The sequence below is a fragment of the Capra hircus genome, chromosome 11, assembly GCF_001704415.2.
Source record: "Capra hircus breed San Clemente chromosome 11, ASM170441v1, whole genome shotgun sequence".
In the NCBI taxonomy this organism is placed as follows: Eukaryota; Metazoa; Chordata; class Mammalia; order Artiodactyla; family Bovidae; genus Capra; species Capra hircus.
In genome coordinates, this window is record NC_030818.1 from 28977345 (window position 1) to 29003702 (window position 26358).

The following is a 26358-nucleotide window of genomic DNA, read 5'->3' on the forward strand; positions in this document are numbered from 1 at the left end:
GAAGTGCTTTTAAATAACACATAGGTTAAATAAGGTATCAGAGAAAATTAGAATAATATTCATGGGGAACAGCTGATAAAGGGAAATTTATAGTCTCAAATGCATATATTAGAAAATAACAAAGGTTAAAATTAATGAGCTAAGATTCTATTTCAAAAAGTTATTTTCTATTCTAGAAAATAAAATATTGGATACCATACTAGTACTCACAAAGATTTACTGCCTACCTCTGGGCATTGGAGTCAAGTTTAGCTGTATTTTCTGCACCAGTCAATGAAGCGTTTACAGAAGTGTGATACATCACACCTAGACAGGAGTCTTACGTGCAGTTTACCATGCTGTCTCTTTTCCCTCTGTCATAAGCATTGTCAATGCTCTAGACCGACTGTTCCGATAGCTTGAGTCACACAGTGAAAACAATGTGGGAAAGAACCCAGCCAATCTGGATGGAACAGGCAGCATGAACGAGAAATAAACTGTGTTGGTTGAAAGTCCTGAGATTTTTGAGTGATAATGCAGCCTAGCTTCCCTGGTGGCCAAAGAATGGTGGTAAAGGACACTTGGGTTTGATCCTTGGGTTGGGAAGATCCCCCGGAGAAGGAAAGGGCAACCCATTCCAGTATTCTTGCCTCAGAAATCCCACAGACAGAAGAGCCTGGCAGGCTACAGTCCATGGGGTGGCAAAAGTGTCAGACATGTCTTAGTGATTGACCAACAGCTGGTGGGTAGGGTTAACTTCTCGCCCCAGGATGGCAGCACCTGGGCAGGGAATCAGTACAAGGCAGGCTGGGAGGAAGCACGGACCACCCCTCTTGGGAGGGGAACCACCACTGCAGTCGTACAGGCTGACACAAAGCTACCAAGAAGAGGCAGGAGTCGCCTGGGAGACCAGGGAGCAGAACAGACGGGGCTGACGGGAGAGAGGGATGTGCACGGAGGGAGGCGCTGGTATCCAGACCATGAAGTGGGTGGGTGGGGACAGGAGACACCCAGAGCCCTCATCTCCCTGGCATGGGGAAACGTTAGATTTCTAGGATTCGAACAACACAGCAGAGGGGAGGGGAAACTACATGAAAGCAGTCAAAGATTATAAGCTTTCAGTTATAATATAAATAAGCACTAGGGATGTGATGTGACGGCGGACTACAGTCCACGGGGTCGCAAAGAGTCGGACACGACTGAGCGACTAAGCAGCAAGGGATGTAATGTACAATATGATAAAGACAGTTAACACTGCTACATATGAAAGTTGTTGAGAGTAAACCCTAAGAACTGTCAAAAGGAAAAAATATTTTTTTCTTTTTCTTTTGTATCTCTATGAGATGATGGATGTTCATTAAACGGATGTATATAAGTCAAATCATGATGCTATATGCTTTAACTTTACACAGTGTTGTATTTCAGTTATATCTCAATAAAACGGGAAAATAAAATAAAATAAGCATAATTACTAAGTGCCTAACATGCACAAACACAAGAATTCATGGTTTTGAAACTTGCCTTTCTATGGTCTCTTTCCCTTACCTAATGACCACCCCCTAGATTTTATGGCAGCTATAAAGGGAAAGACTGACCATGCAAGTCAGCCTCTGGCAGAATTCACGTCAACATTCTAGGAGGGCTGGCCGGGCTGGCCAGTTCACAGCGCTAATAATTAAGACATGAGTTACGTCACGGACTAGAAACGCTATGAGCCAGTAATTATGCTAATAAGTAAAAGTTGGATTCTGTATATGAGAATTTGGGCTACCACTACAGAAAATTGGGAAGGCAGTTGCCATTCTGTTCTACATCACATACCCTGAGGTCGGGGTGGATGAAGGGACTGTTGACTCAAATTTAGTATTTTTAGGGTTCCTGTTGGGAACCCCAAATGGTAAACACAATAGTATGAAAGAAGAGGCTGGAGTAATAGGTGGGAGGACATCTCCTCCCCAGGCCGTCTTTCCCTCTAGATGACCTAATGACTCATGGGCACTGTGATAGCTAGTATAAATAGCAATGGATTTGATGCGGGCTTCAAGGGGATGTCAGAATAATCATACAGAACACATCTTTGAGTCAGTGCATAGAAAGAACTAAACATCCTGACAGCTTACTGTTGACACTGACTTGACTTTTCTGTTGCAGGAAACTCTTGCCTGGGATAGTAAAAGTTGTAAATATCATTATTTTTTTTTTGCAGCAATTTCAAGAAGAAAAACATATAAAGGAATTTTGCAATTTTTTTAGTTTGTATCCAATCACTCTCTAAGACTGAAATCCATGCCTCAAAACCCTCCCGTTGCCCTGCTCAATAATCCTCAACTACTACATGATGATTCTTGCCAATTCCCAATCAAGCTCCCTCCACTGGAAGAGCTGCCTTCAAACAGACCCCAACGCTTCATAAATCCCAACTCTGCCTCCTCATTCTAGATGCTGCTATGCTTCTGCAGAGTTGTATTCTCCCCTCCTGTGATGAGAACAAATTTGGCTTTACATTATCACAGAGCTCTTTTGAGGGTATTTTCAGGGAGCCACCATTCAACTGTCAAAGCCCACCAAAATCGGATGGAGACTCCCTTCACCACTGGAGCGAAAAAGCCTTGATTCAAAAACAATGTGCTCCTCTGAGGCCCTCAAGCCCCTCGGGTATCTTCTAGACATCACTAGTGAGGGATGTAAGGCTTGCCCTGGGCCCGAGTTCCAATTTCTTAAGTCTCTTTTTTATTTAGCTCCCCAAGTGCTGAGTCTGTTTTGTCTCCTATCAATTAGGAACCCTTTTTAGGAATTCTTTGATTACCAGACCATATTTGGAAGTTTTTTTTCTCCTTGGTGGATATCTACCTTATCACTAATCAGCCAACTATTTGTCTATATCCACCCTGGTCATTTATTGTTGCACATCTAAAAGAATAAAGTTTATGGTGAAGAGGACAAGTGTGGGTCCCAATAAGTCCATCCCTAAGCCAGCCCAGGGCAAAATTTAGTCTCAGGACACTGATCAACACCTTATGAGAACGTTCTTTAGACTCATTTTGTCTCCCTAAGCCAGCCCAGGGCAAAATTTTGTCTCAGGACACTGATCAACACCTTATGAGAACGTTCTTCAGACTCATTTTGTCTGTGAGAGTTTGGATCAACAGAGGTCTCCACACACCTTTCAGCTGCTGAGAGCTGTAAATTCATCAGCGCTGCAACTGGATAAGGTCGAGCTGTGAGGTCAAAGGCCCCAAGCTACAGGATGCACAAACAGCTCTCCACTGACATTCCCAGGCTGTCTTGGGGGTTCTCTTAGTGTAAACCTCAGTCCATGTCTTCCTTGGGCCCTTCCTCTTCTTACTGGTATTAATGCTATTGCCCAAATTTGTGCACTTATCTTTCTAAATAGCATCATTTTACCAAGGATGCTTCAGAATTACAGCGACCACTGTAAGAACTCTGGACATGAACAAAATTATCCACTTGATAAAGTTATCCACTTGATAATTGTCTTTGAAGGAAAAGGGAACACAACTGAAATATCCAATGGTCTTTTTTTTTTATTAGCATGAGGAAGAATCCAAAAAAATTGGATTCTAAAATCGCCTCCTTAACAGATTCCTTGGCCAAAGCAAAAGAAAAATCTGAACTTAAAACTATGTGTCTTTTAGATCTCCCACAAATCACAACTCAAACACACTATTCCTCTTCCTCTAACCCACATTCTTCCACCTCCTACTGCCCCATCTCTCCCTCTGACCCACTCTTCTTCCCTCCTAGCCCACCAGATACCCCAAACCTTGTGTGCATGTGTGCTAAGTCACTTCAGTTGCATCCGATTCTTTGTGACCTATGGCCTGTAGCCCACCAGGCTCCTCTGTCCATGGGATTCTCTAGGCAAGACTTCTGGAGTGGGTTGCCATGCCCTCCTTCAGGGGATTTTTCTGACCCAGGGATCAAACCCGCATTATGTTGCCTGCATTGGCAGGTGGGTTTTTACCACTCCAGAAGTTCTTTACCACTAGCACTACCATGGAAGTCTAACCCTATCCTTGCTTATTTCTTCAAGGTAAACCTTCTCCAGCACAGAGAAAACTGCCAATAGTGAATTTAAGCTCTGGTTCCATTCTCAGCTGAAAGCCATTGTCAAAGACTTTCCAAGGCCTAGACAAGATAAGGAGAACAGTGGAGAGAAATTCAGATTAGTTTGAGGGACATATAATCCAGGGTGACCAGATATATACCAATTAGTTCATATGTTGCAAAAAGTTCAGTGAAAAGGTCAGAACTTCCAATGATGACTTTAAAGACCTTGATTTGAACAGGAAAAGGAAGTGACTTAGAAACACTGCACATGTGAGTCAAGGTCTTTTGGAAGCTATTCTCTGTCTTTTCTGTGAAAATAGTGTGTGCTCTGATTCAGTTCTTCAAGCCAAAAAAAGAGAAGTCTGATGGAGACTTTAGGGATAGGTTCTTTAAAATGTAGTGGTAGGGTTCAGTAGTAAATCTTGAAGCAGCTGGGACCGTGGCTCTCCCTCTCATCTTTTTTATAAATTGCCTCAAAGCAGAAATAGGGGATTTAATATGCAAGCAACAAGTAGGGTGGGAAATAGGCCCATGGCCAGATCTCCAAAACCTTGGAAGAGCTCTATTTAAAAGAGCCCTAGAACTAACAGACTAAAGGGAAAAGAAATTAAAAAAAATATCAGTGAAGGTGTTCAGTTTCCCATTCTACCTGCAAACCCACAAGGAAACACTTGTCTAAAACTTAAAAGGCAATCTTACAATTTTGACTGATTTCATCACAATAACAACAATCTTGAATCTGAGCACTATTATATAGATTTTCCTCAACTTATAAAGAGGTTATATTCCAATAAACCCATCGTAAGTTGAATATATTAAGTCAAAAATCCATTCTGTAAACCTACCATCATAGCTTAGCCTTGGTGCCCTTAAACATGCTCAGAATTTACATTAGACTATGGTTTGGCGAAATTATCTAACACAAAGGATCTAGTGAGGATCTTACTGCATTTTGCTAGCCTGGTAAAAAGATCAAAATTCAAAATTTGAAGTGTAGATTCCACCAAATAGGTATCACTTTTCTACCATCTTAAAGGTGGAAGAAGTTGCATCATCATAAGCCGGGGACCTGCTGAAACAACCCTCTCCTTGGATTCAACAAACTATGTGGTCAGGAATCTATCTGATAATTCTCACCACACCTTCCCTAGGCCCCAGCACTTAACCATCACCCTGTACTTTTCACCAAGGATTGTTCTTTTCTCCTTTGTGACATTATACTCATTAACTTAATAGCAAGGGATTTACTGTGTGAATGGAATTGCCACATTAAATGTTCTCCTGATGGCCTCTTCCTTTCAGTCTCCGAGGACCTCCCTGTTCATAATGAAGTCCTGGCTAATGTGAATATTGATTTACCAGTACTTTTGGTGGTAAATCAAGCATAGACTGCAGTTCTCTTGTGGGCAAACAATTCCACTTACATTCTACTGGAACTAAATGCATGGTGTTCAGTTCAGACTGACCCACCTAAACCTCTATGCAAATTTGCCCAACAGCCTTTAAAACAAGGTACTAAGGAAGAAATAAAACTAATAATCAAAGGCCACCAAGAGAAAGGAGTCTTCATACTTCATCCCAGTCTTTGTAATGCTCATATTTCCCACTCAAAAAACCCAGTGGGCAAGAGCATAGATTCACTTATTAATAGTTCCCTGGGGCCATAAATATTAATGTCACTCTCCATTTCCCTTTAGAACCAAACTCAAATACTGTTTCATCCTCAAGGTCTAAGTGAACTGGGCATGTGTTGGACAACTGTGGAACACTGTTGTGCTTTCCTTGGTGTGCCTTTAAGTTAAAAGTGAATACCTGTCTTCTCCAAGAAAAATCAACATGCCTGGAGTGGTATGCCTCAGCCTCTGATGTGCCCTCCTACTTTTCACAAATCCTCAACCAGGGCCTCTGGAGCTTTAACTTGCCCTGTGATCCTATTCTTAGCCAATATGTAGATAATCTTTCTTGTTCCAAAGATGAGGCTGGCTCTGAGGCTGATGCATCTGTTTACTTTTAGCTCAGAGAGGGCATATGGGTTCCAGAGAGACGTTAACAATTTGTTAGAGGACAGTGCACGACCTAAGATAGGATTTATCCCATGAGGTAAATCTCTTACTCCAGACAACCAGCTGTGCAAAAGCTTCCCAGCCAACTAAGAGATAATTACGAGGATTCTTGAGATGAATCCTCATAATGGCATCACTGACTCGATGGACATGAGTTTCAGTGAGCTCTGGAAGTTGGTGATAGACAAGGAAGCCTGGCATGCTGCAGTCCATGGGGTTGCAGAGTTGGACACAACTGAGTGATTGAATTGAATTGTGTCTCACTGGCCACTGTGGGCTGTATGTTTCCAAGTTTTCTTATGCTCCCACACTGTTATTTGACTTACCCAAGTTCCTGGTAACCAAGTCTTTTCTCTGAGAACAAACATAAACTTATTTTTTTAGTTCAAATGAACTGTTCAAAACCCTCTTACTCTGGGCCTAGTGTTATGTTAGTCTCTCAGTTGTGTCCAACTCTTTGTGGGTAGCCATTCGCTTCTCTAGGTGAATCTTCCCAACCCAGGGATCAAACCCGGTCTCTGGCACTGCAGGCAGAATCTTTACCGTCTGTGCTATCAGGGAAGCCCAACTACAACTCAATAAGAGATCTCACCGAGACCTTAACTTCATGAGAATAAACACCAGTAGCTTAGCTTCTCTGATGATCCAGTGGCAAGAACTTCCCACTCTGTTCAGGGGCAGCAGCTAAAGGAACAGTCTCCTACTGGCTTGGCTGTAAGAGTCTCCTTAAAACCAGACGGTCCCTTGTGCTGTACCATCTTTGTTGCTCCCTGAAAACACACATTTCTCATTAAGTCGATTTACCTCCTGCTAACTTCCTTCCCTTCTCTGAGATGCTGCAAAGATTGTCTAGGCAGCACTCTCCCTCTCTGGTAAAGCAATGAACTCAGCTTCCTTCACCTGATCAGCAAGTTATTTTGGCAGCATTTCTGAGCTGGCAATGACAGCATTCTTTATCAGGATGTGTCTTAAACTCTCATTTGGGAGATTCCAGATTATTAAAAATTAATTAAAAACAACATCTACACTTATATTTGCCACTGATTTTGTAAAATATTACTGATTGGATTATGGTTGTTCTTTGTTCTTGTTTCTGCAGGCTCTTACTCCCATGAAAGACAGTGGTGACTAGTGGGCTGGGGTCTTGACCCTTCTGGAAAACAGCTCTAACGGGGTCCAGTACGTGTTTGTGTTTGTTAAGTTTTCAACATCCTGCTATGTTCCTCCTGCCAGTGCCCCAGGCCCACACAAATATCGGTGCTCCCGTCAAAGAACATGTTAGTTGCTTAGTTGTATCTGACTCTTTGTGACCCCATGGACTGCAGCCTGCCAGGCGCCTCTGTCCATGGGATTCTCCAGGCAAGAATATTGGAGTGGGTTTCCATGCCCTCCTCCAGGGGAATCTTCCCGACCTAGGGACCGAACCCAGGTCTCCTGCATCAAAGACAGATTCTTTACCATCTGAGCCACCAAGAAAGCCCAAATAACAGTTTGACCCCAACATGATCTGAACACGCCTGCCTCAGATAGTTCCCTGGAGTCCAGCAACCTGGGGGCAGGCTTAGCAAAGGATTGGAGAGAAAAGAGGGAGAAGAGGTTTTCCTTATTTTGTTAGGATTCCTCTTATCAGCTCTGCTTTTCTTTGGCTGCCCTAGGGCTGACTCGGGAATGCCAGACGGGCAAATCACAGGGTGTCCTCAGGCCGCCTCCATCCAAAGGACACACACAGCTCTCTCCAAGTGACATCTGGTTCTGGTGACGAGCAAGGGCAGCCAAAGGGTAACCAAAAGGAGTCTGCATAAATTGAGTAAATGCCAAAGCCACCCCCTTTTCCTCCATCTATCTCCTCATCTCTAGAAGCTCAGGTCAGACCCTAGAGCAGCAGTCAAGGTGAGGAATTCTGCCTCCCAAGCAAGGAATGGAGCTGCATTTGGAACGTGGAGAAGAGGACATCTAGGGCTTCCCTGGAAAAGGCAATGGCACCCCACTCCAGTACTCTTGCCTGGAAAATCCCATGGACGGATGAGCCTGGTGGGCTGCAGTCCATGGGGTCGCTAAGAGTCGGACACGACTGAAGCAACTTAGCAGCAGCAGCAGCAGCCGCAGGCTTCCCTGGTGGCTCAGATGGTGAGGAAACCGCCTGCAGTACAGGAGACCTGGGCTCAGGCTCTGGGTCGGGAAGATCCCCTGGAGAAGGGAATGGCTACCTACCCCAGTATTCTTGCCTGGAGAATTCTATGGACAGAAGAGTCTGGTGGGCTGGAGACCACACGACGGACCCACTAACACTGAAGTAGTAGGATATCGGCGGGGGCGGGGGCGCAGGGAGGCTGCCTTCAACAGACGCCCCCTTGTGGCTGCAGAGACAAAGGGCCCAGAAGCCTGAGCTCCGCTTCACAAAAATTTCCCACGGGTTACAGTTGTCCAGAAGCACGAAGTAGGGAGTCTCCCGACACTGAAAATGGTCAAGCTCATTCCCAGGGTTACGTATCAGGCAGGGGCTGGGGAAGAAGGTGTGTGCATCTTCTAGCTCTTAGGGGTCTACACTCAAAAGCTTGCTCTGACTCTCCGGTCTTCTGGAATCTTTGGTCTGTGCCATGCACTGTCACTTAAATAATCCTGTTTTGTCGCTTTGGTCTTGCGTGATGGCCTCCATCCCCACCCTGGGCTGTACCCGGAAGCGGGGCCACCATAAACGGGTCTCAAAGGGTTGTAGGTCTGCCTCCCCCGTCTACCCCGCCTGCCTTGTAATCCTTTGAACTTAGCACCCATAGCACAGGGCTAAGTCCTGCTAAGAGCTCGGTACAGCTTTGATCAAAGTAGTCTTTATACACTAGAATTAATAAGTAAATACCAAGTTGGAGAAACGGCTTAAAACGTCTAAGAAATCCAGGGCAACAGGATTCTGCAGAGGAAAAGGCCTGCCAGCTGGGGTGGAGAGACAGGTTGAAAAGAGGAACTCCACTCTGAAGAAAGAACGTACAAATCGTTCGCAGGGGAGGCATCCCGAGAGTCGGGGGCCTCGCAACGAGCGGGTTCTCCAGAGCGTCCCGGGGTTGGCGCGCAAGACTCGCGCGGCCCAGCAGGGCGGGAACCGGGCGGCTGCCGGTGGCTTCCCGGGGAGGCTCCTTCTCCGAGTTGGGAGCTACCGGTCGGCGGGCCTCTCCCCGGATTTGTGACGTGCCGGGGCAGCGGTGGTGACGGGGCCACCACACAAAGCAGGGTCGTCGGGGCGGGGGTCTCCCAGGCCAAGAGCCCCAATGGGATGGGGAGGGGGTGGGGAGCGAGGCGCCCCCGGGCGCCGGGGCTCCGCGCGGTATTAAAGTGAGCGCCGAGTCGGCAGTGGCGGCGGCGGCGCGGGGGTGGCGCCGGTGCGGCCGCGAGCGCCTAGCGCGCGCCTGGCTGCTCTGGCCGCGTTGGCGGCCCGCGCGCCTGGCTCGCCGGGGCCGCGCCACGCCCCCGCGGGGGTGGAGCTGCGGCCGGGGGCGGGCCCGCTGCTGGAGGCGCCCGGGCCCAGGGCGGGGGTTGTGGCAGCAGCTGCAGCAGCGGCGGCGGCAACGGCGCCAGGAGCTGCTGCTGCAGAGGCGGAGGCTGCTCCTGGACGCGTCCGGGTCGCGCAGCCGGAGTCCCAGCCCGGAGGTGCCGGGCGGTGCGCTGGGTGCTGCGGCTGCTGCCCGCCTGCTGCTGCCCGGGCCCCCGCTGCCACCCGGGCCCCGGCCGCAGCTCGCGCCCCCGTCGACCCCGCCCGCGTGTGTGCCCCAGCCGGGACGCCGCCCCCGGCCCGGTCTCCACTTCTCGGCCGCCCCTCCCATGACTGCGCCCGCTCGAAGATGGCTGCGAAGGGCGCGTACGGCTCCCACCTGAAGATGGAGAGCGAGCTGGAGCGCTGCCGCGCCGAGGGCCACTGGGACCGCATGCCCGAGCTGGTTCGGCAGATGCAGGCGCTAGTCATGCTGGGCGGCGGAGGCGGCCGGCGAGGCAGCCCGAGCGCCGGTTTCACCTCTCTGGACACCGGTGAGTAAGGGAAGGGGCCGGTTCACAAGCGCTGAGAGCGCGAAAGGCGCCGCCTCCTCCAGGAAGCGGGCCCCGACTGCCTGGGGCGGGAGGTGGCTGCTTTCGGTATTACTCGTCCTGCGTTGCTGATGTTAGGAACAGCCAGGGTACTTAGGAAGGTTCTTCTGCCCCAGGAGAAAACTCACGTGCAGGGTGTTTTGGGGAAGAGAAATAAACGGGTTTTGCTGTCTGCCGTTTCCGATTTTGTGGGCTACTCCGACTACTGTGAAATGGTGGTACCAACACATATCAGCTCAGGGCGTGGGCTGGACCCCTGCGCTACGCCTTCAACCCCCATTCCGGTTCCTAAACTCTGTCAGGTGAAGACTGTCTCTCTTTGCCCTCCCCTTCTTCCCCTGTCAAATTGACAGTGAAGCTCTGCACAGCCAGTACGGTTGGGGGCTTCACGAGCGCCAAGGTGGAGTGGTGAAGTGGGAAAGAGGGCTGGTTAAGCCTTAGTTTCCTCTTCCATGTTCTGGTTCAGGACGCCTCTAGCCCTGCAGTCGGTGACTTTAGCAGTAGGGCTGGTTTGGCTGGGCTGGGCTCTTGTGCCGGGGCGGGAAAGAAGCCTGATGTGTCGGTGGGGAGCACCCCGCCCCAGTCTCCAACCTCGAATCCTGTTCCTCGTACCTTCAGCTCAGCCCAGCGAGCCCTGCCTGAGCCCTCTCTGTGCTCAGCCAACTTCAGAGCCTTTGTGGAAGGAGGCAGGAAGTAAATCAATACAGATATAAAGTTTTAAGGACTGCCCAGCCCGTGGAAGGCTCTGTAAGGAGACAGAATGATAATAATAATATCAGTAAATAAGTAACTTGCTCACTTACTGTGTGCCAGTGTCTAAGCCCTGTAATCAACTCGTTAATTTCTCCAACAACCCCATGAAGCAGGTACTCTTGTTTGCCTTTTTCAGACAAAGAAACTGAGGCACAGATTACTTAAGCAACTTATCATCCAGCCAGTAAGTGGTGGAACCAGGTTTTGAACCCAGGTTTCTTTTTTTTATATATATAACTTATTTATCGGCTGGGCAGGGCTTTCGCTGCTGCCTGTGGGTTTTCTCTGGTTGTGGAGAGCTGGGGCTGCTCTCTAGTTGCGATGCACCGGCTCATTGCAGTGGCTTCTCTGGTTGTGGAGGAGGCTCTGGGCACAAGAGCTTCAGTAGTTGCAGCTCCTGGACTCTAGACCACTGGCTCAGTAGCTGTGGTGCATCGGTTTTGTTGCTCCGCGGCATGTGGAATCTTCCCGGATCGGGCGTGGAACCCGTGTCCCCTGCATTGGCAGACGGATTCTTATCCACTGTGCTGCCAGGGAAGTTCCTGAACCCAGATTTCTGAGTACTCCTTTTAACTACTTGCACCATTACCTCTCAAGGATGTATTATACAAAAACCGAGCTTGAAGACCTGACAAAAATGGATGGGACGCAGAGGGGTGATCAGAGGGCAATTGTGTGTTAGACTGTGGAGCTTAGAGAAAGGGGAGGTTTCAGGAAAGAGCAGAACTGGTGCTGGCCTCTAACTGGTGTTGGGAAAGGCAGAGTATTGTTTCCTGGTGAGGAGGAAGGATAGATGGACACCGAGGGAGCTAGATGGCAGGGATGGACAGTTGGTCTGAGACTCTCAAGTAGGTCTGAATGTGGCAGTGAGTTGCATTGGCCAGAGCTAAAGATGCATGTGGGAGAAACTGATGGGCATCTGTCTTCCAGGGAAGGATTGATAAATTTCAGGTTCCCTCTGTCCCCTGTGTAGGGTGATGTGGTAGGGTGGGGCTGGTGAGGGTGGAAGGGAAACTGAGCCATGCCAGGGCACTGGGACCTGGACAGTACATGGGAATCTGAATGTGGTTGACTGCACCACAGAGAAACATGCTGGGCCCACGAAACGAACCGGGGCCTCCTGGAGGCTCCACAGGGCTGTGCTTCCTAAGCCGTTCTTCAGACATCTCAAGGAGGTTGATTAATTAAGTCACTGGTATTGCAGGACGAAAGAGTTTGGGGAATCCCAAAAGCTAAGACATTAGGCTTAATAGATTCAATATGGTTAAACTGATGTTTTAAAACTGTAGGAGCCTTTCATGTGCTCACCTGCCAGTGATATTCAAGCCCAGATTAGAGTATAAACATATTTCTCAAACTTACTTTGACCATATGCTATGAAGCTTTATTGGGAAGCACTGGCATGGCATAGTTATAAATGGTATGTGTAGTTATAAAGTGCTTCTATTTGAACAAACTTTTTTGGTAAACAGCCCAGTGGGAAGGCAGGAATGATTGTCCCCACTTTAGACACCAAGGCCCAGAAAGGTCACATAATGAGTAGTATGTGGCAGAGAACGTGTACCCAAACATGAGTCTCACCCACCAAGTCTACTAGGGACAGTGTGAAGCCTGGCTGGGCTTCACAGTGAGTACTGGCCAGCCCAAAGAGGGAGGCTGGGGGCAGTGGGGTCTTTACTGCCAATTTTGAGGTTTGGTTCTATGAGTGATCTTCTCCCACTGTTAAATCTAGATACACTTATTCCAAAATGCACACACACAGACACACACAAGGAAGGAAAACAAGTGACTTCCAAAGCCCATGTGTAGGGCATTTTTGGATTGTCTGCTGTTTTGGTTGTTTCTCCGCTGAGTTCCTTGATCACTGGAAGGACTAGCAGCCTGTTTTTTTGAGGAGGTGTTGGGACTGACCCCGCCCCCCTGCAACCCAAAAGGGAGATTCTTAAAAGTCCCACCTGGTCGATTAGATTGTTACAGACAAGGACCAGAAGCATCAACATAATGACATAATTTGGGAGACGGGAGGAAGCTGAACCCCGGCCGAACCCTGCTTTACAGACTGAGGCCCCACTGTATCTGTGGGGTTTCCTCCAGAACCAAAGAATAGCTCCCAGAGCCTGGGTTTCACTCCAGGCAGCAGGAAGGGAAGACCCAGCTGGAGGGGGGCCCTCTTTCTGGTCAGAGATGAAGGAGTGAAGGATCAGGAGATGCTCCCCCAAAAGGGGCCCTTATACCCCCCTTTCCTGTCCAGGGAGATTGCTCCCCACCACCTGCCCGGGGGAAACGTGTTGTTACTCTTTGTACATTTTCTTTCAAACATATCCGGTTTAGATTTGGTCAGGATGCAGCAGGGGAACCCCAGAGTGTGGCTAACTGTAATGGGGTTTGTTCATATAGAAACAAAGGACCCATCCAAGTGGTTAAAAAAAAGAAAAAAAAAAAAAAACCTTTATTATGAAAAATGTTTTAAACATCAAAAAAGTAGAAAAATGAATTTCATGTATCCATCAACCAGTGTCAGTAATCACAAACTCATGAATAGTCTTGTTTGAGCTATACCCTGGCCCATTTATCTCCCACCTTGCTATTTCAGTATTTATTTATTAAATAATAACTCTTTTGAAAAATAAAACTACCATATTATTATTGCAGCCACCTAAATTCTGATATTCTCTTACTGTACTGTCTTTAATCACTTCTGCCACACTCTCCATTCAGCTTGAGTCTCTTAATCTGTAGTTATCCTGCTTTTAAATTAGTGATTAAAAAAACCTGGCGATTGTTCTGAGCTTTTTTTTTTTTTCCAGTTGAAGCTAGAGGGAGTGTGTTTGAGGCAGGTGGCCTGTCATGAGTTGTGCCCTCTTCCTCTTCTTGGCTGTGGTTGGAAGGTCCCACCCTTTGCAGTTCTGTGAAGTGAGCAGTTTCAGAGACCACTGTGTCCCCTTTTGACCAGGAGGGAAGGGGCTGATCTGAGCACCTGGCCTGCTGGCTGGACCCAGCTTTCCTGACTGAACTGAAAAGTGGAAGAGAAGGGAGCTCTGCCCTGAAAGTATGGGTTCTGGGGAGGAGGCTGGTATCCTTGAAGTGGGTCCCTATGACCTGTCACCCATTGAGAGGCCTGGAGAGGGGCAAGAATGGAAAGGAAGTTGGCCCCAGAGGCCTCCAAAACAATGTGGGAAGACTGGGGGGCCACTAAGTAGGGGCTTCCTTTGTGCCTCTGCTAAGGCAGAGGGCTGCGCTGGGCTGGGCTGCCAGAATCAAGAGCCAGGCTGTCAGAGTCTGTGGCACTGTCTGTGAGAAAGGCCTTTCTCATGCCCTGGGAAGGGAGAAGCTGGAACACTTAACCTGACCTGGGATAGGGAGTAGATGTGAGACACTAAAGTGATAAAGAGCAATTTGTTTTACCTTTGGAGAAGGATAGGAAAGCCTCCATCTACCTCTATCCTTTTTTTTTTTTTTTAACCTCTATCCTTATTTAACAACTGAAAACCTAGAATAGCCTTCAGCTCCATAGACTGACCACTTGAGGACAGCGGGATGGAAAGTGTGGAGCAGGGAGGAGAGTCGGACAAGGAAGAAAAGAAAGTAAATCCCAGCATCCACTGTGAGTGTCTGCTAAGTGGAAAAACAGAGACTGAGTGGGGAGTGAGGAGGGAGGGCAAAGGTTCTGGAGAAGGACCCGGAGTGTTAATTTACAAAATAGCCTATAACTCACAAGTGCGTAACAATAAGAACTGTTCTTACTCTTGACCTTGGAATTAGCTTTTAACCTACTGTTTACAGCTCCTTAGACTGTTCTTCATTTCCAGACTATCAGAGGCTCTGCTCTGCGTGGGATGTGGGGAAGACAGACTGCGTTACGTTATGGTGGGTTGTGACCATAACAGTGTTGCATCTCTATTGTCACCTATAAAATGAGTATAATTTCTACCTTTCAGAGCTGTGCAGATTAAATGATACTAAATGATAAAGTACCTGATACTCAGTACGTGCGTGCGTCCTTATTTGTGCCCGACTCTTTGCAACCCCATGGACTGTAACCCATCAGGCTCCTCTGTCCATGGGATTTTCCAGGCAAGAATACTGGAGTGGGTTGCCATGCCCTCCTCCAGGGGATCTTCCTGACTAGGGATCGAACCCGCATCTCCTGCGTCTCCTTCATTGGCATTCTTTACCGCTGAGCCGCCAGGTATTCAGTGAGCCCTCAGCAAACGTCAGCCTCCTTTGGCAGTAAAAGGCACTCTTGTGTTTTAGAGTAGTGCTTCTCAAGCTATCTGTGCTGAAGGCTCAGTTTTATGTTCTGGATTTGGGGTTTTGTGTGTCTTTTTTAGATTCTCAATCTGTTGTGCTCTGATACTGTCTTAAAATACATAAACTGATACCCACTCACCCCCAGTTTTTTAGTATTTGATTCAGCAATTATTCTGTTCATGATTATCAGTGTTTCTAAACATATTTTATAAACTTCTGCACTCACCTGCAGGGCTGGGTCACAAACATGCACAGACCTGCCCCAGCCCATGGACCACACTTTGAGCAGGATGTGTTTCGAGGACAGTTCCATTATTTTGAGGAGAGGTAATCACTGCAGATGGTGATTGCGGCCATGAAATTAAAAGACGCTTACTCCTTGGAAGGAAAGTTATGACCAACCTAGATTAGCATATTCGAAAGCAGAGACATTACTTTGACAACAAAGGCTATGGTTTTTCCAGTAGTCATGTACGGATGTGAGTTGGACTGTGAAGAAAGCTGAGCGCTGAAGAATTGATGGTTTTGAACTGTGGTGTTGGAGAAGACTCTTGAGAATCCCTTGGATTACAAGGAGATCCAACCAGTCCATTCTAAAGGAGATCAGTCCTGGGTGTTCTTTGGAAGGAATGATGCTAAAGCTGAAATTCCAGTACTTTGGCCACCTCCTGCGAAGAGTTGACTCATTGGAAAAGACTCTGATGCTGGGAGGGATTGGGGGCAGGAGGAGAAGGGGATGACAGAGGATGAGATGGCTGGATGGCATCACCGACTCGATGTACAGAGTTTGAGTAAACTCTGGGAGTTGGTGATGGACAGGGAGGCCTGGCCTGCTAAAATTCATGGGGTCGCAAAGAGTCAGACCCGACTAAGCGACTGAACTGAACTGATGGGCCCTGGAGAGTATTTCAAGATTGAGGTTTGCCTGGAAGGACTTGGTTTCTTGTGGCATGGAAAGAAAGGAGCCAGGGAGCTCCAGGGAGCTCTGGGCTGGGCAGTTGAGTGGCTGAGGCAGGACCTGGTGGTCCAGCGGCTGGGCTGCAGACCTGGGGCGGGAGCTGTGTGCGCAGGTGCTCCTGGCAGCAGAGGGGCGGGACCAGCGCAGGAGGCGGAGCCTGGGAAGGGTTTCGGTTCACAGGAAAATTGCGTGTGCACTCAGTCCCTCCGTCTTTTCCAGGTCTTTGCGACCCCATGGACTGTAGCCCTCCAGGCTCCTCTGTCCATGGAATTCTCCAGGCAAGAACGCTGGGGTGGGTTGCTGTTTCCTCCCTGGGAAGTAGCAGGTTCCTAACTCTGCCTCAAGTTTTACACATTAGAAGGGGACAGCAACTTGCCTGGTGGCCCACAGCTCAGAAATGCTGCTCAGGCACCCAATTCTAAGCAGCTCACTTCCCTTCCTGCCTGAAGATTTTGGAAACGTAGGATATTTCCCTTTATTCTTGCGTTGGTTTAAATTTTAGTTTTGATTGGACAATATATTCACATGGGTCAATCTTCCAGAGGTAACCAAAAGAGTGAAAAGCCTCCCTCCATTTCTGCCTCTTCCCCATAAAGCAGCAGAGTTAGCAGATGTTTATGTTATTCTTTTGTGTATTTTTATGCATAAATGCACAGTGACCCACTGTGTGTGCTCCACTTTCTGATCAGTGTATCTTGAAGTTCATTTCATAACGACCCATACAGAACTTCCTAATTTCTTTATATGGTAGTACAGTGTCCCTTTGAATGAACGTATCATGCTTTATTTAATCAGACTCCTCTTTATGGACATAAAAGTTGTCTCTAGTTTCCTGCTATTATAAACAACATTGCAGGAATGGCCTTATATGTCAGTGGTTTTACACATGTTTGAGGATGTCTGTAGCCATGGTATTGCTGAGTCAATGGAATGTGCAAGGAATAATTTTAACATATGTCACCAAATTGTACTTTATAGAGGTTCCACCAACTTTTGCCACACCAGCAATGGATGATAGTTTGAGCCATCGTTTTTGCCCATTTCGTCCAAATGTTAATTTTAGAAATCATGAGGTCGGTAGCGAAGAATGGGCTTGTAGGCTGTGGCATACTCAGAGGGCTCGTGTCCTGTGGCAGCTTTCCTGGGTCTGGACTTCTGGGGTACTTTCTGTAGGGCATCTCCCTTACGGAGAAAGACTCTTACTCAGGGACAGGCAATTGTATACCCGTGGCTTTGAGTTGTGAGCAAACTGCAGTGGTACTGAGAGTAAGGAGTGAGTGGCTTTCTGAGTAGGTCTGAGAATGCCATCCTGGCAGCAGGAAGAGCTCTAGAGTAAGTGGGACTGAGCTCACCTTCCTGGAGGCATTTTGGATCTGCATGGGAGTCCCCAAGCCCCACGGCTTCCCCATGGGGGAGTGGAAAGGATCTGTTTCACTCAGCAGCTAATATTTATTGGGTGCCTATATTCAGCGGTCCTTGCTCTATTCGAAGGGACTGGGCCATGAGCCAGTCACACCGAGCACAGCCACCTGAGGCTCTCCCTAAATCACCGTCAGCCTCAAACCCTGCACCCTGAGCACCCGGATCCCACCTCACCCAGGTTGCCTCTGATGTAAGTAGGAATGTGGTGGCCCCAAGACTGGAGTTTTCAGTGCTATTGGGGAGACGGCAAATTAAACCAAGCAGTATAAAATCACTAGCCAAGTAGTGAGGTCTATAGACGAGCTAGTGTATGTGAGAGAACTCCAGAAAGTGCCAGGTACTGAAGATGTTCAAGGATCTGCCTTGCTACACCAGTAAATCTGCTTCCTGCCTTAGCTCTGCTTGGCTGTTGGATTATCCCAGTCCCGTGCCATGTTCAGTCACTTGTTTGTCTCTGACTCTCTGTGACCCCATGGACTGTGACCCACCAGGCTCCTCTGTCCATGGGATTTTCAGGCAAGAATACTGGAGGGGTTGCCATGCCCTCCTCCAGGGGATCTTCCTGACCCAGTGATATAACCCACATCTCTTACGTCTCCTGCCTTGCAGGAGGATTCCTTACTGCTGAGCCACTGAGGAAGCCCAGGTTTTCCCAGGGTCATGTTCAAATACCTTATAAACAGAGAAAACCAATTCTGGTTACATGGAAGTTAGGAGCACTAAACTCCTAAAATGTGTAAGCCACCATGCTTATTTTCCTCTTCAGTTGTTTGGGAAACCTTCCTTCTTGGTGTAAGAACGTATCACTGTGGAGCACGGATATGATTTTGTCATTTTAAATTCTGAAATTCCGGAATTTGTTCCAAGGTCCTGGGAACTCCACCTCCTCAACCGCTACACTGCAGAAATTAAACCAAAGGGGGCAGTTTGTGCTGTGACCGTGGTAGAATGTCTGTGTTTTCTCTTCAAAGGCTGGTTAAAGTTTGTGGAATCCGTGGCTTTATTTTCTTAGACCTGGACCGTCCATGTGCCTGGGGCGGGAGTGCTTGGGTGCATACAGTCTTCACACTCGCCCTGGTAAGGGGACTGCTGCCCTTGCGTACCGACTCTCACTCCTGCCCTGCTTTCCAGATGACTTGGGGAAGTTGCTCCTGGCTGAGGCCCTCCTAGAGCAGTGTTTGAAGGGGAACCATGCCACGATAAAAGACTCCATCCCTCTGCTGGAGAAGAATGAGCCGAAGATGAATGAAGCCAGAAACTACCTGAGCAGCATCCTTAACCACGGGAAGCTGCCGGTAAGCGGTTCTGCCCTTTACCTGCCAAGCTGGGGGCTGCCTCTCCTCTCTCCTCCCTCCTGTCTGCTGTCCAGCCTTGCCGGGATCATTTGGTTGCTGGAGAAGCATGTATCTCTTAAGGGTCAACCTAGTGCCATTCAGTGCAATAGCCACTAGCCACAAAGCTCATCCCAATTGAGACGTGCTGTGAGTGTAAAACAGTAAATTTTGCAGACAGTACAAAACAGAGAATATAAAAGATCATTAATTATTTATATTGATTATATATTCAGATGATAATATTTTGAATGTATTAAAGTATATTATTAAAATTATTTTCACCTGTTTTTACCTTTTTTAATGTGACTAGAAATTTTTACTAGAAAAACCTAAATTACACTTGTGGCCCAAGTTGTATATTTCTATTACACAGTGTTTGGTTGACCTACTTTGTCCCTGATCATTTGGCCTCTTCGAGGGTCTCAGGGAAATAAAACCTAGTAAGCCTACTGTCTAGTTGGAAACAGGCAAATATGCTGTTGTCTAGCAATGGAAGCACTCCATAACATGGCAATCCAGTTTCAGGCCACATGTATTTATTGAGCACCTACTGTATGCAAGGCATTGAGTGATATAGAGGGAGGTACAGTCTCAACTTTCTTTAGACCTTTACTGCTCAAAGCATGGTCCACCCACCTATAGGTTGGGTATTATCTGGGAGTTGTTAAGAATGCAAAATCCGGGGACGTCTCTGGTGATCCAGTGGCTGACTCTGCACCCCCAGTGCAGGGGCCCAAGTTTGATCCCTGGTCGGGGAACTAGATCCCACATGCCACAACTAAGAGTTTGCCTGCTGCAATTAAAGATCCCACATGCTGCAACAAAGACCCAAAATAATCACATAAACAAACATAAATATAAGGGAAAAAATACAAAATCTGATTCAGAATCTGCATTTACGAAAGCTCTCTCGGTGATTCTCATGCACTTTATTTAAGTTTGAGACTGTTCTCAATTCCAGTGTATACTGAGCTGTAATAGAAGTATTGGCATGGCATTAGAGACCCAAAGAGGAAGTAATTTTTCAAGAGATATTCCAAAGTAGTATATTTCCTGACTTAAATATTTGCCTTAGGGAGGCTGCAGGGCTACTGAGAAGATAGTCCTATTAAAAAATTGTTCAGGGTGGACTGCGATGCATGCCACTGGAGTAGCTTACAAGGGGAGGCAAGTCTTAGGGGGACAGGCCCTGGGGTGAGCTGGGGCAGTCAAACTCGGGCTGATGGTAGTTCTGAAACTGGACCCATTTGGGGGCTGGACCTTGAAAGGGGTCAGGATATGGACTTACACAGATAGAACAGGGCATTCTAAGCTACAGGAAGCAATGTATGATGCAAAAGTTCCTCTTAGAAGGATTTTCTTAAAGTATGTCAATTAGCAGGAGCATCAGGGAATGGCTTTAATTAGGTATAAAGGGACATTGTGGCCAGAGAGTTGGGAGTGAAATACCAGGCCAGGAAGTGGGTGTTTTCTGTAAGCGGTGTGGGGAAACTGTCTTGGGAGTTTAAGGTTACTGCCTTCAGACTCCTTGACAGGGATTACTGTAGTCCTGGGAGGTTTTGTCCTGGATTAAAATAGCTGCTTGACCCTGAGCCTGTCCCCTGATCTTCCAGGCCTTCCAGTTTCTCATCTGCCCATCAAAATGGCTGAACTTGACTGGTAGATCTCAAGTTTTTCCCATCAAGACCCTTTAAATTTTTTTCTTTCCGGTAGACTTTTTAATTGTATATTAAAATTTTCTTTTTAAAAATAAAAATGACTCAGGCTTATTGTAAAAAAAAGTTCACTAAAATAAAAAAAACTACTTTGCATAATAATAGGTCCGTGTTCCCACTCCCATCCCGAGTCGAGCTCTGGCCATCACTTGCTGTGAGCTCCATATGCCTTCTCTATGTTAACAGTCACATGTACACATGTATGGAGCTTTCTTTTCTTCTTAGCGTTATAGGGTTCTGACTTGTCAAGTTGCTCTTTTGCACCAAAAACTCACTTGATGCTATCTCCGTGCCAATACCTCATTCTTTGTATTTGCCGAATAGTGTCCACATGTATTATTGTGAAAACTGCTTTATCTACCATATCAAATTTATTCAGCACAGATTTTACCATGCTTTATTAACCAGAGACAAAGATGGGCACTGATAACATTGAGAAATTCACTGTTATATGGACCAAGGCTGAAAACTCCATGTTGATCAGGCAAAATAAAATATTAAAAGTAGTTTGTGGGATTCTCTATCTTACCCCAAAGGCAAAGGTGTGACTGGGGTGTGATATTTCTTGGCAGCAGATGAAATCTCAGATGGCTTCCCATGCATTCTGAGGCGTTCTCATGGGGTGAGGAGGAGAGGTGGGTCTCGGGGCACCTCCTCAGGGTAGTTTTGCACCTTCTGCCCTCAGTCACCTCCAAGATCCTGGACAGCTCCGTGCTTTGGAGGCAGGTGAAAATGAGCCATTTGTCCTGACTTCGGGTGTCCAGTGAGTGCCAGGCTTTGCCCAATCTCATTGGTGCCTCACAGTAACCTTCTACAGTGGTATTTACTGTTATTCCCATTTTCCAGATGAGGAAACTGAGACCTAGGAGAGGGTAGTCACGTAGCCAAGGACCACAGCACAAGTCTTGAACACAGCCTGTCTGACCCTGTTCCCATGTTCCCACGTTCTCTGCCATTTTCCAGTGTTGTGTCCCGAGTGCTGGAGTAGAAATTAAATAATGACTGAGAAACCGGGACTCATGTGGGTGGCGATGTTGCGGCTTCTGCTTTTAGAGATCTCATTTGGCATCTGTGAAGTATTTCCTCATCTCTTCTTCCTCTTACCTGAGTGTATACATGAAGTCACTCTTCCCTGTTTATTGACAGAGACAGTGAGGCACAAAAAGGCTCGGTGACAGGCCTGATCTGTCCAGTCGAGGGACTGTCCCCCAGACCCAGTGGCTTCTTGCAGAGCATCCTTCCCTGGGGCCAAGTCTCTGTGGTTCCCACACTGTTGAATTGACAAGCCAGGTTCAAATTCAAAGGCGTGGGTCCCAAAGAGCATAGCCAACTTGTCATTCTGCCAGGAAAGGACATTCGCAAAACCCCCAAACACAACAGCAGAACCATACCATTTTCTATTACTGTCAGTCCATAAAAGAACAAACATCTTAACATCAAAACACAAGACAGATATGCTTAAGAATTATGCCCTTCTTAATTCTTAAGAATTAAAGGCAGCTTTTTAACTAGCATAACTTTATAAAACATTCACCGCATTGTCCTTAATTTTCCACCAGCTTGGTGGAAGCCCTGTTGTAAACTGTTATTGGTTCCCCAGGAACCACTCCAAGCTACACCATGTCATCTCGCCCTGAAACATGTCCTGAGCTTAGCCGCCCTTTTCCTTCTTTGCAGGAGAACAGAATAATAATAATAATTACTCACGGCCTGTGTTTATGTAGCTCCTTTCTAGAGAAAAGTTCAAAGCTCTTTTCTGGACTTTGTCTACTTATGCTCTTGGCTTCGCTGTGACAGGAGGTGATGGGTGGCTGTTATTATCTCGCCCTCAGTGATGGGGAAATCCAGGACAGAGCAGGGAGGAAATGTGCCTCTAGGAGGCGTGTGATCTGTGGCCCTGACCCAGGGCAGAGGTGACCTACGGGGGGAGACTGGCAAATCCCCTTGAAAAATTCAGCCTTTGAGCAGGTCTGCAGTCAGCAGGTCAGGCATGCAGGGGGCCCAGTGGGTCCGCTTGGTGGAGACATTGTGGGAGGTCAGCAGAAGGGAGCTCTCTGGTAGCCAGGGAGGCTTCTAGGAGGAGGTGGGCCTGAGCAAGGCCCCGAAGAAGAGTGGAGGATCTGCATAGACTGAGGGGAAGGGAAGACTGTTATAGATGGGGCTTGTGTGAGCAGCACCAAAGGAAGAACGTGTATTGGACCAGTGAGGAAGGGGATTTGGGCTTTGCCGTGTCCCACTTCCCTTTGTTGGCTTCTGAGAGAGCAGTAGTGGTGAGGAGTGGTGAATGCTTCCCCTGGGGTCATGAGTACCCAAGACTCTGATCTCCCTACAGGGGGTCAAGGGCAACACCTTCCTGTTGGTGACAGAGGCCAGGAGTGGGGACCAGGACTGCATCTCCCGGGAGCTTCGTGGACAGAACTGATGCTCTATGGTGGGGGTGGTACCCAGAGCCTGGCCAAAGGGGTGGTGGGCTGGCTGAGCACAGACATGGAGGTGGAGGGCTACAAACAGTGGCCTCAGAAGGTGGGAGATTTTAGAGCAGTCTGGGCCCATGTCCAAGGCCAGGACTCTCAGGCAGGGCTGACCAGACCTGCTCGGATCCTCAGGGAGTTCCCAAGAGTGAGCATATGGGGCGGAGATCTGAGTGTCAGCAGCACTTGATCAAGTAGGGGAAAGAAAACAGGCTTGAGTGCAGGCACTTGATTCTGATAAGAAAAGGGTGGGGGCCTCATAGACCTTTGCTCCTCTGTCTTCTGGCCACGTTTGTGGCTGTTTCCGTCTCCCCACAGGGGTCCTGCTGTTGCGGGTGAGGGTTTCAGCTTCAGGCCCCTCACCTGCAGGACTCTTTCCAAGGCCTTTCACCTGGTTAAATATTTATACATATATGCACCTGTCTACCTGTCTGTGTAGATGGGGCTTTCCAGATAGCACTAGTGGTGAAGAATCCACCTGCCAGGGCAGGAGATGTAAAAGATGCGGGTTCGATCCCTGGGTTGGGAAGAGCCCCTGAAGGAGGGCATGGCAGTTCACTCCAGGATTCTTGCCTGGAGAATCCCCATGGACAGAGGAGCCTGGAGGGCTACAGTTCATAGGGTCACAAAGAGTTGGACGTGACTGAAGTGACTTAGCATGCACGCACATATATAGAGAGGACCCACAATTATATAAGCTTTAGGCCCCACAAAACTTGGCTGGGTCTCTGACTCCCTGCTTGTGTTAAGAGCAAGTGCCTGAACTGAGTGCCAGTGCCTGCCTTGGGTGAAGCTTCTGGGAGCTTCAGGAGAAAGGATTCAGGGCCAAGTCTGTAAGCCACTTGCAGTCTGGTTGGGGGCATAAGACACGCACACACATGACACATTTAGGGACTCGCGTGAAGCTATCACCAAGAGCCACAGTGTAGGCCAGGGACCACAGGTGTGCAGAGAGGGGAGCTGTCCACGTATACTTGAGGGGTGGGAAGGCTTCCTGGAAGAGGAGAGGTGTTCTGAGCAGGGTCTTAGGCAAACTGTTAGGGCTCAGAGAGGGGCGCATTCATCCCTGGGTACCTGGTGGGGGTGGGCCAGGGGCTTTGCGGCAGGAACCCGTTGATGTGGTCCTTGTCCTTTCAGCCGCAGTATCTGTGTGAGGCCATGCTGATCCTGGGCAAGCTGCACTACGTGGAAGGCTCATACCGAGATGCCATCAGCATGTACGCACGGGCCGGCATTGACGACATGTCCATGGAGAACAAGCCCCTGTATCAGATGCGGCTGCTGGCAGAGGCCTTTGTCATTAAAGGTAGGTGTGGGCACCAGCCGGGGCTCCCCTTCACTGTGCCCAGGTCATTACACTCTGACCCCCACGTCCCTGGAACACTGACTGGCCAGGTGGTTGCCAGGGTAACCAGCCACACCACTGGCTGACTGCAGGTATGGGTTGGATGTCAGGTCAGAAGGCTTGGGTAACCTGCCCTCGCTCTGTTGACAGATAGGAACCCAACTGTGTGCCCTTGGGCATATAGCTCCTCACCTTTCTTGGCCTCCGTTGATTTATCTATAAGACAGGGGCGTAACAACCTGCCCTCACAGGGTTACCATGAACAAGAGGAATTAGTTGTGTAACCAGGTTGGGAAAGGCTTAAAAAATGTGCCACCTGTCGTCAGGCTGGCACCAGTATTGATATTGGCTACAGGTCAGGTGCTTGATGGCAGAGAAACCTGGAATTGCTCAGGTATCTGCTGCTCTCCTGCTGTGAGCAGCCCAGGGGGGTGGTGCTGGGATCCTGCGATGGGCGGGTCAGAGCCACCTCCCAGGGTGAGTAGTGTTCTGGTGGGGAGCTAGGCACATGGGCTTAGTAATGTAGGAATTTCATGGTGGGGGTTGTGGATGCCCACGTGGGGAAAGAGTGCCCTTGACCTGAGCTTGCAGGTATTACATGGTAGTGAAAGCCCTACCCCAGACTTGGCACTGCAAGCTCCTTCTTCCCTGGATCCTTGAACCCTGGGGTCACAGAGCCTGAGCAGTGGCTCTTGGTGGCAGTGAGGGTTGCAGGAACCTGTCTGTCCAGACTGTTGCCAGGATTCTTGGATGGTCAGTCTTCTCTTTATTCCAGCACAATCCAACCCCCAGAGTCTAGAAACACATGTGGCCCGGTGGGGATTTGGTGCCTGGTATTGGCAGAGTATTTGTCACCCTCTTTTCTATTGTAGACGGGGACATTCTGCCATCTTATATACAGGGAAACTGAGGCCCAGAAAGGGAAGGTACCTCGCCCAGAGTTACCCAGAGATCTGTGGTGGAACCAGGAACCTCCACCTCCTGTTGGCTTTGGACTGTGATTCCCCACTCCGAGTCTTCTGTCTCCTTTGGGTCCCGGAGGACTGACTAGTCTGAGCAGGGCGTAGCCTCCTTTGAGAGCTGTTTGTCCACCCCCGAGTCCCTGGGTCCCTTTCACCATTGAGAGACTGTTAATGCCCTCCCGGGAAATTGCTGAGATTTTCACCCCAGACAGACCCAGTGCTGGGCTGTGAGAGGCAGGTGCCCGTCTCAGGGGGGCCAGTGTGGGGTCTTCTCCATTGCTCTCTTGTCCCCTTCTCTGCACCCCTGGCACAGGCTGGGGGGGGTCTTGGGGGGTCAATCTTCATTTGGCATTTGGAAACCACTTCTGCCACCAATTCCCCGAACCTAACACCCTTCCGCAGGGCTCCTTTCCGGCACTTTTTCCTGTAGACCTGGCTCGGTACCTACTGCTCCCTGTCTCCCGCTTTCTACTCTTTCCAGCACGCCTCCAGCTTCTTGGGGGAACACAGGCCCGGTGGTCAGAGGTGCTGCAGGGGAGGTAAGGAGCCGGGTGTCCCTGGCGCGGGCTGCTCGATCACCTGGCTGTGCTGGCCCCCCAGCCCCCACTGACTGCACGCGGCCTTGGCTTGCCTGCCTCCTCTCTGCCTGTCCTCTCTGTCCTGTTGCAGCGCCTGTACCCTGCTGCTTGGCATGCTGAGGTTCACGGGACCCTGTGTGTGCTTGAGACTGCACGTGGCCTCCAGAGTGTGCATGGTGTTGGTTTTCCTGGGTCTAGGGGACCCAGCAGGGTTCCCCAGCAGAGAGTAGGGGGTGGGGACGGCTCATCATTGGTCCTGACTCCATCTGTGAGCATGGGGCTTGTGCGAGCCTGCCAGGCTGCCAGAGCAAAATGTCATTGACTCACGCTCAGTCGTGTCTGACCCTTTTGCGACCCCATGGACTGTATCCCACCAAGCTCCTCT

At 48.6% G+C, this 26358-nt stretch overlaps 1 protein-coding gene across 2 annotated transcripts in view; it reads left to right on the top strand.

Annotated features, from left to right (window-relative positions):
* The window catches only part of TTC7A (tetratricopeptide repeat domain 7A), a 116679-nt gene continuing 99917 nt past the window's right edge, over nucleotides 9597-26358 (top strand). Inside the window, exons 1-3 of one of the 2 annotated variants that reach the window (XM_005686573.3) lie at nucleotides 9597-10127; nucleotides 18700-18863; nucleotides 24226-24394. In XM_005686573.3, coding sequence (XP_005686630.2) covers nucleotides 9944-10127; nucleotides 18700-18863; nucleotides 24226-24394 — 517 coding nt within the window. In that variant the 5' untranslated portion in view covers nucleotides 9597-9943. Of the gene's footprint in view, nucleotides 10128-18699; nucleotides 18864-24225; nucleotides 24395-25876; nucleotides 25935-26358 lie in introns of those variants that run through there. The other variant, XM_018055198.1, reaches the window with a different exon arrangement.